The sequence below is a fragment of the Trichoderma citrinoviride genome (assembly GCF_003025115.1).
Source record: "Trichoderma citrinoviride strain TUCIM 6016 unplaced genomic scaffold BBK36scaffold_7, whole genome shotgun sequence".
Classification (NCBI taxonomy): domain Eukaryota; kingdom Fungi; phylum Ascomycota; class Sordariomycetes; order Hypocreales; family Hypocreaceae; genus Trichoderma; species Trichoderma citrinoviride.
The window spans coordinates 1,678,065-1,696,762 of record NW_020194715.1 but is presented as its reverse complement, the minus strand read 5'-3'; the positions used below and the strand labels follow the sequence as shown (position 1 = coordinate 1,696,762).

At 55.1% G+C, this 18,698-nt stretch overlaps 5 protein-coding genes across 5 annotated transcripts; 3 read left to right on the top strand and 2 right to left on the bottom strand.

Moving 5' to 3' along the window:
* Positions 1 to 3,374: 3,374 nt before the first annotated feature.
* On the top strand, positions 3,375 to 6,988 carry BBK36DRAFT_163046 (hypothetical protein; the record flags this gene model as incomplete). The annotated part of the gene is made up of 12 exons (XM_024897733.1): positions 3,375 to 3,513; positions 3,552 to 3,618; positions 3,661 to 3,709; positions 3,909 to 4,004; positions 4,046 to 4,230; positions 4,495 to 5,347; positions 5,377 to 5,432; positions 5,476 to 5,563; positions 5,791 to 5,875; positions 5,952 to 6,365; positions 6,436 to 6,599; positions 6,662 to 6,988. 12 exons carry the CDS (start codon positions 3,375 to 3,377, stop codon positions 6,986 to 6,988), a joined length of 2,523 nt encoding a protein of 840 aa, XP_024749900.1.
* A 616-nt stretch (positions 6,989 to 7,604) lies between these two features.
* BBK36DRAFT_1119162 (kinase-like protein) lies at positions 7,605 to 9,650 on the top strand (the record flags this gene model as incomplete). The annotated part of the gene is made up of 1 exon (XM_024890559.1): positions 7,605 to 9,650. One exon carries the CDS (start codon positions 7,605 to 7,607, stop codon positions 9,648 to 9,650), a length of 2,046 nt encoding a protein of 681 aa, XP_024749899.1.
* Positions 9,651 to 10,778: 1,128 nt separating this feature from the next.
* BBK36DRAFT_1201691 (transmembrane amino acid transporter-like protein) lies at positions 10,779 to 13,084 on the bottom strand (the record flags this gene model as incomplete). Its single annotated transcript, XM_024897182.1, has 5 exons — positions 10,779 to 11,322; positions 11,388 to 11,453; positions 11,514 to 11,674; positions 11,737 to 12,827; positions 12,906 to 13,084. The coding sequence occupies 5 exons, from the start codon at positions 13,082 to 13,084 to the stop codon at positions 10,780 to 10,782; spliced, it is 2,040 nt and encodes a 679-aa protein (XP_024749898.1).
* Positions 13,085 to 14,222: 1,138 nt separating this feature from the next.
* Positions 14,223 to 15,130, top strand: BBK36DRAFT_1141412 (hypothetical protein; the record flags this gene model as incomplete). The annotated part of the gene is made up of 2 exons (XM_024893444.1): positions 14,223 to 14,533; positions 14,593 to 15,130. The coding sequence occupies 2 exons, from the start codon at positions 14,223 to 14,225 to the stop codon at positions 15,128 to 15,130; spliced, it is 849 nt and encodes a 282-aa protein (XP_024749897.1).
* Positions 15,131 to 15,691: 561 nt separating this feature from the next.
* BBK36DRAFT_1119842 (WD40 repeat-like protein) lies at positions 15,692 to 17,926 on the bottom strand (the record flags this gene model as incomplete). Its single annotated transcript, XM_024890631.1, has 4 exons — positions 15,692 to 16,384; positions 16,507 to 17,425; positions 17,501 to 17,582; positions 17,821 to 17,926. The coding sequence occupies 4 exons, from the start codon at positions 17,924 to 17,926 to the stop codon at positions 15,692 to 15,694; spliced, it is 1,800 nt and encodes a 599-aa protein (XP_024749896.1).
* Between the last annotated feature and the right edge of the window lie 772 nt (positions 17,927 to 18,698).

Sequence of the window (18,698 nt, the reverse complement as noted above, 5' to 3'; positions counted from 1 at the left end):
AACCTTGAATCCTTTAGTCAGAGCGCAGTTTGTAAGTGAGATTGTAGCTGTAGCTGTAGCTGTAGCTGAAAGAAGGGCCAGGTCCAGGGTCTCACAAAGAAAAGAAAACTTTTTCTTTGGGATTTTCCCCTCAATTCAGCGAGTTGGCTCTCTCACTTTCTCGGTTGGTGCCTTTGCCTGAATGCTTAACCGACTACCCTGGAGCCCCGATGCGCTGTAATGGGGGTTCGAAAATATCCGACAGTCCTGTTGTGTCACAGGCAGCAGCAGTTCCTGACTTGATCGATTTGGGGAGCGCTGTTAGATGTCTTTTTTACTTGGCCTTTCTTTTTCCCTCTGCCAAAATTTGAGACAAGGAGCAAGGAGGCATTGCATGCTCGTACTCTATCCATTCGGGGGGGCCAGCCTGCATGCATTAGAGGCGCATGGAGGTGCGTCAGCGTGCAGCCATTTTGACGGTCCTACTATACTGTACAGTGCTTGTAGTAGTCGTACCTAGCTTTGTGGAAGCGGTCAAAGAGGGAACGATCGTTTCGTTAGGTACCTTAACTTATAGAAGGTGCAGTGGTATTCTGTTTTGCTTGACTTTTTTTCGTTGTCGCCTTCTTGTACGAGTATTGATTTTCCCGAGGCATGGATGATCTATTACTTGATTCCACTCTCTTTGCGTTCTTTTCTTTCTTTTGGGGTGGATAAGCGAGGACGGGATCGACCTCATACTAGGCGAATGCTGTCGGCAGAAATGCCCTCTCGGAAGCTTTCTTGATCGTATCTACAGAGCTCATATAAGGTGTTATCACGTAGAGGCACCATACTGTGGCCGATGACACCACTCTGCGTCTCTGGAGCTTCGTCATTCCATCGAGACATACGCGATAGAAGCAGACTAGTCGGCAGCTGGCCAGTAGTTGGGCACAGTCATCGATTATCCGCCGACAGCGGCATCTTGCAAGTGAGTAATAGTGATCCCCCTTGACCGAACGGAGCCGAGATCAGAATGGGTCAAAATGCAATTGAATCCACTCCAGGTAACTACGTATGGGGAAGAGAACGGGGACCCGGACCCTATCTGCTCCGTATCAAAGCTCCGGTATCTACCATGACTGCATGTGTCGATAACGCAACGGGGCATCCACCTATCGGATTGTTGTTGGCAGTTTAGTATGTACTATATCTCGGTATTGATGGGCGTATGGATAAGGGGGATGATGAGATATGGGGAGAGAGATATGAAGATTGGAGATTGGGGAATTGCCACTCCGCGGACGACGCTCGCTGTGGAATCGGATGGAAAGAGATGAGGCACTGTCATGCCTTTGATTGAATCATTTCGTTGGGAACTTCAGGACACGTTGCGGGTTTGCGGCGTGTCTCTTTTTTTTGTTCTTTGCCTTTCGGCTTTGCGGATTGCGGCGGGTAATCTTGGAGTTGAATTGGGGAGCCTGGGCCTGGTAGGGGGACCCTTATGGATGGCAAATGGGATCGAAATTACGGAGTACTTCTTGCGATACAAATCGGCGTACTCGTACCTGAACGGTTGGGGAGGGGACGAAACGTTTCCGGCATTGAAACGTCAATTGCAGAGACCCATATGTACAACGGTGGGTACTCGTACTACTAACCCATCAGCTCTCCATAGGTACCTTCGATAGTTCATCCACTCGTACCGAATCCGTCTCTCCGGATGGACTGGAGGTTTGTTTCTATTCTTGTCAACTTGCTTTGCTTTGACTTGCACGGAGTGCCTCGTACCCCGAGCGCCTGCGAGTATACCGTACCGTATTGTACCGTCCAGCACGCAAACCGTCCCCCATCCATGCAAGTTACAAAGACAACGATCGGCGTTGCGAGCACAGCACAGCACAGTATGGATGAGCAAAAGATAGGGGACAAGGTGCATTCCTGATTGGCACCCCAAGGCAACCGTGCAACGCCAATCAAAACGGAGGGGCCGCCGCCGCCGTCTTGTTTACTTTAGCCGACGAAGAGAAAAAGAAGGGCTGGGTGTTGATGCCATGACGCCCAGTTTCAAGGCGCGGGAACCGGGCGTGGGGGATTGGTCGGGTGAATTGGGAAAGGAATCGACGGATTCGGATTGGATGGATGGATGGATGGATGGATGGATGGATTGGCGTGAAGGAAGGGGGGATGAATCCATGGGGCATGATGGTTTCTCTAGAAACGCACGTTTGCTGCGAGATGGCATTCCAAGCAAGTTTTTTTCTTGTCTGGTTGTCCTTCGTCTCTCTTGCTGACAAGTTGCAAGATGATGCAATTCTGTGGAAGGGGGCTCGAAGGACTCGCCCTTGAAGGCGAAGACACATCAAGAAGATCCTGTAGTTCAAGATGCTGTCAACAGCATTGTCTGAGTCTGGCTCCCCCTTCCTGGACATGGCGCTGAAACAAAGCATCTCGAACCTGCCAGTGCAAGATACTGTATGTACTTGTTCCAGGGGGAGACTTCCGGACTCGTGCACTACCTTAAGGTAATCAACGTCAATGTTTCAAGTCCTCCTTCTTGCCAACAACAAAACAAGCGCCCGCGCGGTTGGACGCAATTGCGAGAAGTCCTGAAACAAAAAAACAGCTGCTTTGGATGAGCTCGCACCAAGTTGAGTCAATGGACGCGTTCCTGTGCGGGCATACTGTGTACCGTTCCGGCAGAAACGACCCAAGCACAGTTTCGTCCTTTTCTCGGGGATGCAAATCAGGACTCGGGCATTGGATTGGATCGGTCGCCAGGACACTTGAAACGGGCTTCAAGGGTTTGTGCGACAGGATGGGAACAACAGGGCACGACAATCTTTCAGGTAGGTACAAATACAGGTCCTCATACTGTCCCTTCACTTCTGTAAGTACCCGATGCTGTTGTAAGCTGCAAATTGCCCAATCTCGTCAATCAATCGCGAAGCGGTTCTAGCAACAAAGTCTAATGACGCGCGGCACCCGACGTGGCTTCTTCGCTTGGGTACGAGCCCTCATGCGCGGAGCAGTATGGCGATCTGAAGTAGTCCGTTGGGAAGGGAAGGCATTCAGGTACAGCAACTTTCAACCTTTACAGCGGGAAGAAGGGGGGGGTGTCGATGGTATTAAATTGGGGAACGGGGAGGCTATGCCATGCCAGTATGTACATACAGTAGATGCCATCTCTGGATGTGTGAAGAGAGAATGTATCGGAACAGCTCAACACCCGGGAGGTGAAAGGTGTATGATAGAAGAGACCTCGACAGCTTCCAGCCATTCGTTCATTCATCAACCTGGTCGTGTGCCCTCGACGCTTCAGTCCAGCCGAGGCAGATAAGCTGCAGCAAAAAAAGGGAAACGCGGGGGGGACCCAAGATGCATGTCAATTGGTGCCACGCAGCACTGCTGTCATGGGTTTTTCTTCACCAAATCTGTCGTTGTTCGCTTCTTATTCTTGCTGCTTGCTTGCTTTCATCTGCGACGTGGACGGATGGCGATCCGAGGACCGAGATGCAGCGTCCACTGGATGGGGTCGACCGCCTGTAATAGGTACATAGCATCCAATGTATTCTATCTACCTGATATAGGTACTGCACTGTGCTGTAGTGCTGCTGTAATCCTGCGAGAGCATGACATTCCCCCTGTACAGTACGAGTACGTGTCTGTCTGTCTGTCTGTCTGTCTGTCTGTCTGCAGTGTCTACGTACAAGCACACGTCTTGCTGCGTGTTCCTACAGTGCAGCATGTACGTGGACGTGCCGTGAGACTTGGCGAATAATGGGCAGCGAGAGGCATTTGAAGTCTCTTGGTGCTGATGGTGTGTGTGCAACTATCTTAGGTAACTCGTCCATTTGAGCTTCATCTTCAAGGTGACTGTCATCACAAAGGGAGGCAAGGAGGGAGCCGTTCATTGTTAGGCTGTACAGTGTCAACACCCGCATTAGCACCGTCCAGTCACGCCGACCCTCGTCATTTCGTCGTCTGTGGGGACCGCCACCTGGCGTGACTGCCCAGGCGGACCACGTTTGTTGCTGCTACGAGTACGTACTAGATACTAGGTAGTACTACTACCAGGCAATAGCGGCGCCTTTGTCAGCGCCACCGATTGCACCTGATTGGCGGATTCGCTTCTCCTGTTGCTGTTTTGGTCCAGTACAGTGTCGCTGTACTCGTACCTGCGCGGTCTGGCTTGGGCGTTGGCACTGCTGCTAGCGTCTCGTGTCGCCATGGCGGCCAAAGCGCTAACAATTGCGACTTGCCTTTTAGGTAACTCGCACCTTGAATAGCATGAGCCTTGGAACTTGTCAAGTTCCCCGTTTTCCCCATCAAATTCCTCTCTCATTCCAAGCACTTGGACCAGCTCCATCTAGAACTCCTTTTTTTTCGTCATCGCGTTATGACTAACAGCACGTCACCCGCCAGCATCTGCCGACATCGCGTACTCGTACTTTTACGTGCTTTCAATGTTTGAGTTGTTGAACTTGCTCAGTGCTTGATGGAGCTCGAGGCCTATGTTGTAACAAGTCCCAGCCATTGCGTGGTCCCATTCAGCGCTCACCGATACGGCGCAAGTTGCTCGGGTGGCCGTCACGAGCTCTTGTATCAACAGTACGTGACCGCAGGTACTCCGTACATGGGTGTTCTGTTCTCTGCCGGTATTGCTACAGCTACAAAGATGGGTAGTTGTACTTGGACGAACTGCAACCGGCATGCAAGCCTGCCAATGAGGCACCGGCGTGGCCTGATCAGAAACACAGCAACGCATACCTACCTTGGCTACCAACCGACATGCGAGCTGCAGTGCAGGTTGCAACCACGGAGTCCTCCGCGAAGCCCCTCCGGTCGGGCCTACATCTTTCATGTTGTTATTCACGCCCAGCAATGGATTCACTCACTTGCGTTGCTCTCAGACAAGTTTGATGTGCACCTCGGCACGTACTCGGTACTCCCTACTGTAGTCGGTACGGAGCTGTACTCGCGCTACGAGTCCTCCGCAACGTGGCCGGGAACCTGCGCAACGCCTCGTGAAAGCAAAGCCCGCACCGTGCTCCGCTACGGGCCACGCGTGACAACTCGCACTTCACACACTCCCTCAGCAGACACGAGCCCAAAGGTCCAGAACTGGCTGGCTGGGCTGCTGCACACACTTCCTATGAACTCGGAGTACTCCGTAGGGCGACGTCGGGGGGTCACTCGTCGAATCGCACGGTGCTCAACAAAAATTGAAGAAGACGAAAGCACAAAGTGCTTGGAGGAGAGTGCTTTTACGGAGTACGGGAGTACATGCTACTTGCATGGGCCCCAAACACCGTGTTCGAAGACCGGAGCTCGTACTGATAGTACCCAATCTGTTGCGATGTGTGTGCTGTGGTTGCTAGTAGTTGTATGTAAGGTAGATAGGCAAGGTGGTAGGAGTACAGCAGTAGATACGTCGTATCGTCCCATATCGCATGCTTGGCCCGTCCATCGTATGTTCTTTGTGCTGCATGCCTTGAGCTGATTCCGCTGCAGTTTGCTGGAGATGCGGCCAGACCCGAGTCCCTCGTCTCTTCAGGTACCGTTTCCTGCACGCATTCGTGCTCGTTCTACGGAGTACATTGTGCGTGTACCCAAGTTAATTCATGCCGCACCTTGAGGGTCGTGGCCTTTACAAAGTACATGTCCCCAGTATCTTATTCTCCCCCGTGCCTCGGGCTGTATAGTACCTGTACGCTCTAGCGCTGTGCCCGGCACAGGTACTAACTGCACGGCGTGCTGTAGCGCCCTTTGGCAGCGCTTCGATGGGACGCTGGCTAGCGGGCTGGTGCGCTGCCCCACCACCCCCAGCGCCGCTGCTGGCAGGCTCTCGTGGCTGCTCCAGGCACTACTACAGACCCCAGGGTACCTACCGTGCCTCTCCAGCCCGCACTGGGTACGTATCGCACTGCACACACACGCCCCCCTGTGCTTCCACCCTCTTCCACGGCCTCTTTACTCATCCCCCCCAGTCTTCCCTTTTCCCTCGATCCTCTCGTCTTCTCTCCCTCACTACTTGTACTTCTTCATTCCCGTCCCCCCCATATCCTCCTTCCCCCCTGGCACCCGCACTGCTGTCCCCATCTTCCCTCCCAAAGGCCTTCTTTCTCCTCGAGCTTGCGTCCCTCTTCAACCTCCAGTCAAGTCTTCGTCGACTCTCTCTCTCTACTCCCGCCATTTGCATCGCATCGCATTCGCATCGCATTCGCATCGCAAGTCTCCAGCCAAGCCAAGCCAAGCCGCGACCGAATTCGCCACCTCGACGAACCTCGCAAGCCTCGTCCAGCCAATCCGACTTGACAGGCCCGCCGCAACCGACAAAGAACCTGCAGAAGTCGTCGAGAGAAAGAAGGGTCCCTTTGCCCTGCACCAATTCCCCCACAGCGGTCTATCCGAAGCCAAAGCCAGCGCCTCGCCCTCGATTCCCTCCTCATCCTCCAGTCCTCCTTTGACTAGACCTTGTCGTCGACAACCGCAAGCGCAGCTCTGTCAGCGTGTATCTCTCTGAGCACTGCCAGTCTAGTTCACTTGCCTTCGCCGTGCCTGCTGCCTCGGCCCTCCGCCCCGTGTCGTTCAGTCATAACCCGGCCCCGGTCTCGGCCCGTCTCGACAAGCTTCCAGTCAGTCTCAACCTTCGTCGAGTCACACCGCGGATAGGCACAACTTCTCTTGTTCCCCACAGCGGTCTTCACCAGCAAGCTTCTCTCACCGGCTCAACCGCGCTCGCGAACTCGTTGCATCTTCTTCGCCTTGGTTGAGTCACCCCCTTTCAGCGAGAGCTACGCTCCGCTTCCGGCCACCGCCTCGGTTGGTCCGCCTCGCTGCTTCACTCTCGACTACCGCTCTCCCCCATCCGTCCTCAACTCCTCATCTTCAGACTCTCTCGCCCACCTCTGCCTCTCTTGACGGACCCGACCCTCGCCGTCTCCTACTGTCAACAACCGCCATCACAACCAGGCAACAATACATCACCTTTCAACAGTCGTTCTTTAACGCACATCTCTCCTAACGCGACCTCGATGTCATCATAACGAATTCTCATCTCTTCCAACTTTCTTCTCTATACGCAAGCCGCCCTTTCGGCATCTTGGCCACGGTTTCACCTTTCCGCGTCTCCTTTGTCTCTCTCATCTATCTATATTTATTTTATCAAATGCGAACCTGATACAACAATCATCACTTTTATCAACACACCAAACTCGGCAACCAACCAACCAACCAACAATCATCACGCGTGGCTATACCTGTCGTCTACCTCGTTTCTTTTGTCTTCACGGCTTGTACATTTTCGTCGTCTTGTTATTCGACTCGCTCTTCTTTCTGCTGCCTTTGAGCAGTCGTCTTGTTTCTCGTCTTCTTTTCTTCCATCTTGCCTAGTCGCAACCTTGCTTGTATAGAAACGTCGAACGCTTCTTTCATCCCAAGGCTGCGTATTTCATCCACGATACAAGAAGAGGGCATTCATCGGTTCTTTTTTACATATCTTGTTACCACACAAAACTCCTGTATAAATAAGTTTGCTCTTGTTTTTGCGTCTTATTTTTTATCACCCTCTTGTTTCTTCTCATCATCACGGTTTTTTTTACGACTTTTTATTATTTTATCATCTTCAACCTTTCGTCAGCATGGAATGCTTGAGGAACAAGTTTACTGGTGGCCTCCTCCTTGATGGGGGTCGCTACCAGACCATCTCACCACTCAACCATGGCTCTTTCGGCATGGTCTTCATGGCCCAGGATCTCGTCTCCAACCAGGTCGTCGCCATCAAGTGTTTGACTAAGAAGTCTGCCACTTGCGCCGACACCGGTCTTGAGCTCGCCGTCGATGACCGATCCGAGGAGTATGCCCTGCATAGCAGCCTTGGATCGCACCCAAACATTGTCAACCTGCTTGATACGTTTGAGACCGATGCCCACGTCTTCTTGGTCATGGAGTTCTGCGCCCAAGGCGACCTGTACGAGGCGATTCGCAACGGCCACGGTCCCCTGGAGACGGAGCATGTTCGTCAGTTCATGCTCCAGTTGGTCGACGCAGTTGCGTACATCCATTCCAAAGGCGTCTACCACCGCGACATCAAGCCCGAGAACATCTTCCTCACCCAGGATGGCGCCATGAAGCTCGGCGACTTTGGCCTGGCCACCACCGACAAGTGGTCCTACGAGACCACCGTTGGCAGCGACAGGTACATGGCTCCCGAGCAGTTCGACTCGGCCGGCGCCGGATACTCGCCCGCCGAGGCCGACGTCTGGGCCATTGGCATCTGCCTCCTCAACATCCTCTTCTCTCGGAACCCCTTCACCACCCCCACCGAGGCTGACCCCCTGTTCCTTGACTTTTCCCGCGACAAGCAGAGTCTCTTTGACGTCTTCCCCAGCATGTCCCAGGACACGTACGAGGTCATTGTGCAGTGCATGAACTTGGACCCCAGGAAGCGTTCCCTTGAGGGTGCCCGGGACGCCCTCATTCGCGTCGTGAGCTTCACGACGGAGGACGAGAGCCTCGATGACTTTTGCGGTGCAGAGAACCCTACACTGGCATCCGCTCACCGTGAGCCTCTCCGGACTCCGTCGATCCAAACTCCGCACGTGGATGGAGGCGCGTTCCCGTGGACCAAGGCGCTCAATGAGACCCCTGCGCGCCGCCAGCTCAGTGCCATCCCCGACGACGAGAGCTATAGCGAAGATCTCTTCTCCAAGTCTGGGGAGACCACGGACTGGTGCTCTGCCTACGTCCAGACTCCGTCCTCGTCCATCATGGACACGCGCGCCATTGAGGCTCGTATGAGGAACTTCAACATCTCCCGCCCGCCCCAGCCCAAGGTGTCTCCCACCGCTGGCTCTCTGCCCATTGCCATGGGCAAGCCGTTCCCTTCCATGGCTTCCGTCTTCGGCATCCATAAGGAGACGGTCTCCAAGAGCTGGAGCGACATGTGGGACGAGGACGAAGAGGAGGAGCAGCAGCAGCAGGAGCAGCAGCGAGTCAACGCACTTAAGGAGCTCAACTCGCGCACCTGGAGCCACGAGAGCACCAACGAGCAGTCGGCGCAGAAGACGGAGCCCGTTCCCGCGGCTCACGTCATCAAGGGAGATGTGGACGACGACCTGGTTGCCGACGGCTTCTTCTTCCACGAGGCCTCGCCGCCGACCACCGCGCACCACGCCTTCACCATTACACCGCGCTACTCTCCTCCCTCCAAGCGCGGCAACGGCGGCGGCAACAACGTTGACAAGTGGGCGGCGCTCGGTGAGCGTCGCCGAGGCCAAAACACCATTGGCGTGGAGCCGGAGAAGAGCCCTGGCTGGAAGCAGCGCCGCCATCTTGGGCTTGGATACAGCTACAACAACAATGCCGCTCACCACCATCATTACAACAACAATCCTCACAACAACAAATCTTATGAAGCGGGCGTTTGGGAACATTTTTCTTCTTTTCACCATAGCAATTCTTTGAACAACCATTTCAACTACAACAACAATGGCAACAACAACAACAACAACAACAACAACAACAATGGCAACAACAACAACAACAACAACAACAACAACAATCACGGCAAGGGCTGGAGCAAGGATCGCCTCAAGGAAAATTCTTGGACAAAGGCCAAAGATTGGAACTGGCGCAAGGATAGGCGCACCGATCTGGGGGACGTTGAGTGGGTTGGCGGTTGGTGAAGGGGGGTTTCCTCCTTTTTTCCTTTTTGCGAGGGGGGGCCTCTTCAACCGTCAATCGTGGTTATCGCCGTCTTCGTTTTCGCTGGCATGGGGGGAATAGAAGGGAAGAAAAAAGTTTTATAGGAGCAGTTTGCTTGAAAAGCACTTTGGACCGGGATCATGAGGACACCAGACCGATTGTCTGCCTGCCGTCTCTGCATCGAGCCCTTTTTCTACTTTGGGTTCTGCATTGTAGACGGGGGTTGATTCTCGTCTTGGATTTCATGATTCATCTTTTTTGAGGAACAATCTTTGTTTTGGTTTAGAGTACTTGAAAGGCACTGCTGCTTTTGCTTTTTTTGTGTGCCAGAGACGAAGGTGGCCTTGACTCGCTTTCTGCGTATCAATTATTTAACATAATAATATACCAGAGGTTACCCACTCACAATATTGTTACTGGTTCCATTACATGTGACGTGAATGTTTTTGTTTCATGGACTCTATCTACTAACTTGGGTCGTGACTTGTCAAGGTAAGATGTGCAGTGAAAGCCCACAGGACTTTGCACGAATCGGCTTTGCGTCGTGATTTCCTCAAGAAGATTTGCATTCAACTGACCGGCAGGGCCTTCGACATCGTGTAATAGTATTGTTGAGTATGCATATGCTGTGTTGATGCGTTTTACTTTAGATTCTTCCAGTTCCATCTCTACCAGCTCTTGATCCGTTCCAGTCGTGTCTGTTACGAGATCCTTCAAGTCATGACGGGCTATGAGTTCTCGAACTTGCTTCAAGTGGTTACTGTCTGAATTGATCGGATGCTTCTTCAATTAATTCAAGTTTGACGTGAACCGTATATGCTGAAATTCTAGACTTTTTTGCTTTTGAGAAAAAACAAGCCATGGATGTGATGTAAATGCCACAGAAGAAATGCCCCAGCCAAGTTTCGCCCATTAAGCTAAACCATGAAACGGAACATCAACTCAAAAGTGAAATTCTCCCACAATGAGAGGCAAAAGATCCCATATGATGCCCATGTCAGAAATCCAGGCCCAAGTCCATCAGAGCAAAAGCACAACTCAAAGAGTCAAACATGAAGAATAGAAACGAAACGCAAAACACCCCTGGTAAGATGCATGTATCACTCCGCCTCAAACGCCAATCAAGTCCTTTGGCAAAAACGTCCACACGGTGCCGACGAGGCCCAGCACCGAAAACACCACCAGCAGGCACCGCAGCACGAAGCGCTCCCTCGGCGCCACGTCCTTGGCGTAGAGCTTGAGGTAAAAGGCAATGGGCAGGACGATGGCGATGAGCGAGCAGAGGGCCGCGCCGAGGAACGCGCAGACGGAGTCGAACGCCGGGAAGACGATGGAGATGAAGAGCAGGACGAGGACGACGGCGATGCGGACGAGCAAGCGCTGGCAGGTGAAGATGAAGCCGGCTGATGACGACGACTGCTGAAGGTGGGGAGGAGGGGCATGCAGGCCGCAGAGGACGTCGCCGGTGGTGATGAGCGGGCGGGCGTTGAGCGGGATCTTGGTCAGCGGGATGACGGTGACGCAGATGCACATGAAGATGGTCAGGCCCTCGGGGAAGCCGGAGCTCTTGAGGATGTTGGAGGTGATGGCATCGCTGATGCCGTCGCCAAACATGAGGATGCCGACGATGGCGAGGCACGTGTCGAGGACGTACTGCGAATCGTTAGCCGATGCGTTTGACGAGTAGTAGTACATCAGGAGGACAAGGGGCGACGTACGGAAAAGGAAAAGGTGATGCCGACAGCTCGTCCCCATTTGTGAGGATGGCGCATGTCTCGATAGATCTGGCGGTTTGTACGTTAGCAGCAGATCTGGAGCCACAAACTGCCCTTTGGCCTTCTTACCGAGGGAAAGACAGAGTGAGCGCCCCACGGACTCAGCATCAGGCCGTATGCCAGGGGCACCGCCAGCCAATTCTTGGGCAAAAGGTGCGTAGCAGCAGGCTCCCACAGGGAGCCAGGGGTCTCCGTCTTGAGGAGGCCATCAGCAATGACGACGCACACGACTAAAGGCGAGCTTGTCAGTTCTGCTTCATCTGTCCTAGGGAGATGAGTAGTAGAAACTCACTGCAAAAAGTGGAAAAGATGCCAATGACGCTGGTGTAACTCAGCCAGCGCAGCGGCATGGAGTTGAGGACCAGGACAATGGCGGCGCAAATGCACTTCCACGCCTCGACGCTCGCCATGCCGGGCAGCAGCAGCGCGAGCGAGTCGGAGAAGAGGATGAAGAGGGCGACGCAGGCGGCGACGAGCTCGAGAGTAAAGAGGGCCGAGACGATGATGCGGGCCCTGGCGCCAAACGAGATGTAGGCCAGGTCCGAGTACGTGATGAGGCTAGCATCGTACTGCATGCACTTGGCCAGCAGGTTGGCGGTATGCGACGTGACGGCGGCCGTCAGCGTGAGGATGCTGAGGCCGAGGATCCAGCCGCTCATGGAAAAGGCCAGCGGCAGGCTCAGCAGGCCAATGCCGATGAGGGCGTTGATGGAGTTGAAGATGGACTGCGGCAGGGTGCTCTGGCCGTCGACTGTCAGGACGACCTTGTTGCCCTGCTTGACCTCCTTGACCAGGATGGGCTGCTCCTCGCCGTAGGCAGCGTCCTCTTCCTCCACGACGGCCACCACCTCGTCCTCCGCCGCCTGGCCCGCCGCCGTCCGGATGATGGAAGGTCGGCGTCGAACCACTGACGGCCCGCCCATGGTGCCGTAGCCGCCGCTGTGATACGAGCCGTAGCTGCCAATGATGGACTGCGTCGCCAGATAGGGAGACGTCCCAAAGATGCTGGAGTTGGCAGACACGCCGGGCACTACCATCTCCTCGTCGACGACAGGCTTCCCCTCCCCCCCATGTCTGCCGTGGTGCGAATCGGCGACATTGTTGCTCGACCCGGCGGCAAGGGGGCTGCCCATGCGCGGCGACTCGCCAGCCGCGCCGAAGCCGTCGTGGCTCGTCGAGAAGTCGGCGTCGTCGCCGCCGCCGGCCATCTGGTGCTGCTGCTGGTCCTGGCCGGGGGCAAAGACGAGGCTCGGGCGGCGAGGGAGCACCTCGGGAAAGGCGGCGGCGCGCTGCCAGCTGCGGGCGAAGCGTCTGAAGCTGTTTACGCCGCCCACGTCTGCCATGGCGGCGAGACGGTCGGTGACGGAGGGCCTGACGGCAGGGCTCGATTATTTCAGTTAGCGATCCGTCTACTTTGAGCGGCGAGGAAAAGAGAAGCTCACAAAAGGTCAGCTTACTTACCGTCTGCCGCCGTCAATGTCTCGACCGCCGGGATGCGCGCCTCCATCGTCAGCGTCATCAGCGTCATCGAGCAGCGGCCGGTCCTCTGCAAAGGGGCTCGACGAGACGCTGCCGGTGGGCGAGGGCATGCCGTCGTACTGGTCCCATGTGGATGGATTGTTCCTCGAGGGCGGCGCCATTTGGCTGCCGGGACCGCGCTGTGCTGTGCTCGTCGGGTCTCTGCTGTAAGCCGAGTTTGTGATGGCGGTGGTGTGGCGATGGGATTCTTGTCAGCCTTTCTATTTGGGCGATGATGATGACGATGATGAGGATGAAGACGCAAAGACGCTCAGTCCGGGCCGTACGAAAAGCTGAGAAAAAAAAAAAAAAAGGTCCTCAGAAGAGCGGCACCTCTTTAAATCGAAGCTGGCATGGGAATGTGATCGACGTTGCGGTGAATCCAGGGGAGCAAGGGGATGAAGCAAATGACGAAGAGAAGAGAAGGGAAAGGAAAAGAAACGGCGAGAGGTTGCCCGTGATGCGATGCATGCAAGATCCGATCCCAGTACAAGTCAGTGAGTGAGGGGTGGCCACCACCATACAAGTACCTACCAACCAACCTCCCCTCTATCTCTATCTCTCTCTCTCTCTATCTATTCTCCATCTCTGCCTCTGTCGCATTGACCGCAAAGCAGCCCATGTCGTCTATTCTATCCATTATCCGCGCTAGACACGGGAAACACAGACACACGCGATACTGAATAATACCGCAGTCTCATGATAAAATCGCAAGCAACGACAGGTCAGGGTCAACAAGGCAATGAATGCATCGTTACCCAGAGACAAAACACACCGAGCCGGAGCTTGCAGTCAAGCTGCAGCCGAGCTAAGCTGCAGTTGGCATCTGGGCTCATGCATCATGCCGCGAAAAGAGGAGCGAGCTTATCTTGCTTAATCTATGTAAAGTATTTATTCTTCGATTGGGATGGACTGCTTTATCACCTTGCTTGTTGAGCCTCGGTGCATCTACAAGCCCATTTTCAACGTGAACCTCCTACGATGCATCGCCATCATCATAGCAGACAGTATTTCGACACTGACATTCAACTAACAATCGATACCGCTTCAAGTCCAGGTATAATATCCATCCGATATACCGTCAAAAATACATCGACCTCACCATCCATCAACCATCTCATCCTCCCCCACGCTAAAACCATCCCATTACGCCACCCCAGCCAGCTCCCTTATCAACCTCTTTATCTTTCAAAAACATCAACCACATCTCCATCATACATACAACTCCCATACGCACACCACAAACCCACAACCACAACAATGGACATACAACAACAACAACAACAGCAACCCTCCCCCTCCTCCCTCTCCCCCCTCCTCCCCATCCTCAACGCCTTCAACCACCGCCACCACAACCAGCACCGCCTCGCCCACTGGTGGCCCGTCTTCCGCATCCTGCGCCGCACCCTCCGCGCCCTCGTCCACGACCTCTCTGCCTCCTCTACTTCAACACCATCATCATCTCGCCCTTTTCGTCGCGAGGCTGCTGCTGCCGCTGCTGCGTCGCCTTCACCTCCTCCTCCTCCGCGCGCAATCTGGCTCAGCAAGCACTTTATCCCCAGAGCATACATGTACGTCCTTCCGCCAAGTCAAGACAATCCTCATCGCAAACTAATGCCCCCGTAACCAGCGCATTCTCCCAACTCGCCGCCGACAACCAACACGCCCCCCTAGGCCTCCTCCTCCTCGCCATCCTCGCCCGCGTCCACGCCGTCCTCGCCCAGCTCCTCGACCACACAACAGCAACAACTTCCACCTCCACCTCCACCACTCCCTCAACAACGACAGCAAAACCGCTCTCCAGCTCATACAATCGCTCCATTGACGCAGCAGCAGCAGCAGCAGCAAACCAAGACAAAGGCATCGCCATATCCCGCGACGCACATCATTCTCGGCCGGTGATACAGTCAACAGAGCGTCTACGAACAGTACACCAACAACAACAACAACAACAACAACAACAACAACAGACAGCCAGCAGTAGCAGCACACGGCATTCTTCAGATGAGCCGCCGCGCGGCGAGGTCGCGCACGAGCCAGAGGCCATGACGGCAAAGCCTTCCAGGACGAAATCAAAGGAAGCCTCATTGAAAGACGACAAGAAGAAGAAGAAGAAGAAGAGGGGGAAAGGAGACGAACTGTCAAGCCTCTTTGGGTCATTGGCATAAACTCCAGCCGATTGAACAAGATTGAACGCGAGAAAAAGTGAAGACGCCTTCATTCTAGCAACACTTGCGTACTGTTATATTTTATCTATCCAGCATTATACCCCCACGTTTTCTCAATACCTAGACATCATACCCGAGATCCAGCCTTGCAAGACGTCCAAAGAGGTAGATGACACAAAAACAAAGTGTCAAAAAAGGCATCTTCATTACCCGAATACAAACTAGGCGGATTTTCAAATTAAGACCAAAGACAAATAATACCAACGAATTAGTAAACCCTGCTTGGCCTCTCCTCATACCCGTTACACGTTCAAAAAATTAAAAAAGAAGGGGCTGTGCTTTCCCGCCGATGCGCCAGCCTCCCGTACGTTAAATAATAACCACCACCCCGCGTAATCTTGCCTCGTAAACACGTATTCCAAGGTATTAAGACCGGTTTGGGCCAGAGTTTGTCCTATTCCTAGTCCCTCCCCGGAGCCCTCCAGTCTTGCCCAAACTTTCAACATCGACTCCATGCTGCTCATTGCCTCTTCGCCCTTCTCCGCGTCTTCACGCCACCACCTAATAAGGGCGGTAAGACCAGATGCGAGCCTTCATGTCACCGGAACCAGTCGCAAAGTAGCCGCCCTGGGGGCTAGGAGCTACCGAAATAACAGAGTTCTTGTGTCCCTGAAGCATGAGCTGCGTCGTGCCCGTGCGGGGGTCCCAGAACTGGACACCGCGGTCCTTGGAGCCGGACAAGACCCAGTTGGCGTCGGGGGTCAGCGCAACGGACAGGACAAAGTCTCGGTGGCCCTCAAACGTCTTGACGCACTTGCCGCCCTTGGTACCGGAGCTGGGAGGGCCGCGAGGCGAGCTAAGCTCCCACATCTTGATCGTGCGATCCAGACTGCCGCTGACCAGGTCCTTGCCGTTGGGCGAAAACGCCACCGAGTACACGCTGTCCTTGTGCCCATCGGGTCCCTCCAGACGCTCGACCAGGAAGCCCGTCATGATGTCCCAGACACGAACGCTCTTGTCCAACGAGCCGGCGGCGACGAACTGCGTGTCGGGAGAAATGGCAACGGTGGTGACGCCATCCTCTATCGTCAGCGTCAGGGTGTTGGTGCCTTGCTCAATATCCCACAAACGGACGGTCCTATCGCCACTGCCCGAAGCGATGGTGCGGCCGTCGCGCGCAAAGTCAAGCGAGTAGATGTCCTGTTCGTGGCCCGAGAAGTGGTTGCGGATGGTTCGAGTGGCAATATCCCACACCTAAGAAAGAATATTGACATTAGCAAGTCTTCGTCTGGGAACTGCAAGGGCGCGGACTTGGGGCAAAGGCATATATCTGCCAAGCCCTCCTGTCTCCCTTTAGACACTCTGGTTTTGCTTACCCGAATCAACTTGTCTTCGGCACCGGTAGCCAGATATCGGCCGTCGGGGCTGAAGCAGACGCTGCGAATGTAGAGGTCGGCAGCCATGTCGGTGGCGTTATGGTCCTCCAAGACGCAGACCTTTTCGCCCGTCTGGACGTCAAAGATCTGGGCCGACTTGTTGCAGCCCGTGGCGACATACTTGCCGTCATGGCTGAAGCGGACACAGCAGACGACGCTCTCGTGGGTCAGGGAATGGACCAGGTCGACGTCCAGGACGCGCTGGACCTGCGGGTTGAAGATGGCGTACCAGTCGTTGCCCGTCTTCTTGTTGTGGGGGGCGACGGCGTCGACCTCGAGATCACCGAGGGCATTGCTGATGGGAGGGGGAGGGGCTCGGGGGCCGCCCATGCGAGCGTGGTCGGGAGTCGGGTGGCTCACTTGCGGAGACTGGGCATTGCCGGGATACGGCACGGGGGTGTTGATCTGGGGCGTCGCAGGCCCGACAGCGTTCGGCGGGCGGCCAATGGCTCGTCGGCCCGGACCAGGCGAGGCCGTGCTTGGCGGAGGCTGAGGGCCCATGCCATTGGGGCCTTGAGGATAGGCCTGCTGGTACGGAGGCTGCTGCGGCGGCTGCTGCTGCTGTTGCTGCTGCGGCGCGTTGGGGTGCGGGGGGGGAGCGGGCAGTCCCGGAGGGCCTTGGGCCATCTGGTGGTGGTGAGGGCCCATCTGCTGCTCCTGGGGAGGAGCCTGGGGCTGAGGCGGCGCAAGGCCTCCCGGGTTGCCAATGATGCCGCCAAAGAGGTTGTTCCCAGGCGCAATCGAGGGAGGCTGCTGGGAGGGCCCAGCGTGCTGAGGAGGGCCCTGGAGGCCTGCTTGCGGAGCTCCCTTGCGAGCGACCTCGAGCTGATGCCGCAACATGTTGATCTCCTCCTCGTATCTGTTTGCACGCAAAAGAGAGACGCTGTTAGCGCGCGGCCCGCGACGACGTGCTGGCCATGTAGAGCATGCTTACTTTTGTTTGAGCGTCATGTGGGTTTGCTCCATGGCGTAGACCTTTTCTCGCACCAGCTGCATTTCGCTGACCTGCGCTGAGACTGGAATTCATCAGTTAGCCAACGAGTCCAGTCCATAATGTATCTGCTAGCTGTGATGTGTGAATTTCCTCTCCATCCTTTCTTCTTCTTCATCTCTTGTTCTGTGTCACAACGTCCACCTCTTCACATGTATATGCGTGCGTGCGGTGTATGCACTTGGTTCAACATTCCAAACGGCCATCGCACACCAGTAACCTTGCTCAGACGACATCTGCGGGGAGGGGAGGAAAAGGCGTACTCTGATGCTCAAAGTTCTCAGTCTGGCGCTGCTGGCTGTCGAACTCGGCCCTGATCTGCTCCAGCAGCTCGTTGAGGCGAGCATTGCCGGGGGGCACAGCGCCCATGCCGCGATGGGAATACATGGACATGGCTTTCGCGGGTTTGGTCGATGGGGGGATGATCGGGACGCAAGCTCGTGCGAAGGGGCCTGGGTGCGGCGGGAAAAAAAAACTTGCGCGACGTCTGCGTGAAGGTTTCCGCTGTCGCCTGGATCCGGAGACCAGCGGGCGTGTGAGCCGGATATTCGAGATTTCGACGTGGCTCTATCGAGACCGCAAGTCAAAACACCCTCCTAGTAAGAGAAGTAGAAAAAAATTGACCCCCCAGAAAAGGGAAGTGACGAAATTCGAGCTTCGACCGGCCGAGGCTGACGATGGAGGCGGTAAATGAAGACGAGCGGGCGGGATGGGAGAGTGACTCGCTCGTAGCTTGGGCGCAGGATCGCGTGTCTGCGGCACGGCGGACGTGATTTCGATGCTGGTGGAGGGTTTGTATCAAAGGAGGAGGCAGAGGAGAGAGAGAGAGAGAGAAGAGAAAAAGGTGAGAAAAGGAACCTTGGAGGTACAGCGTCGCGGCTGGGGGAATAAGGTAACTTCGGTGGAGCACTAGAAGCGAGCAGGCGTCTCGTCTCGGGGCTCGTAGCCTGACCACACAAGCAGAGCAGAGCAGCTGGGGGGGGAGGGGAGAAGAAGAGGCGCTGGCTCTAGGGGGGGGCGCCTCGTTGTACATGCAGCCCAAGTCCAGACGACCGCCGCGATGTACCTGGCGGTACTTGTTGTGACGGCGCTCCACTGCACGCGCCACAGCGGACTGGGGGTTTACTCGGGTTCCTCTCTG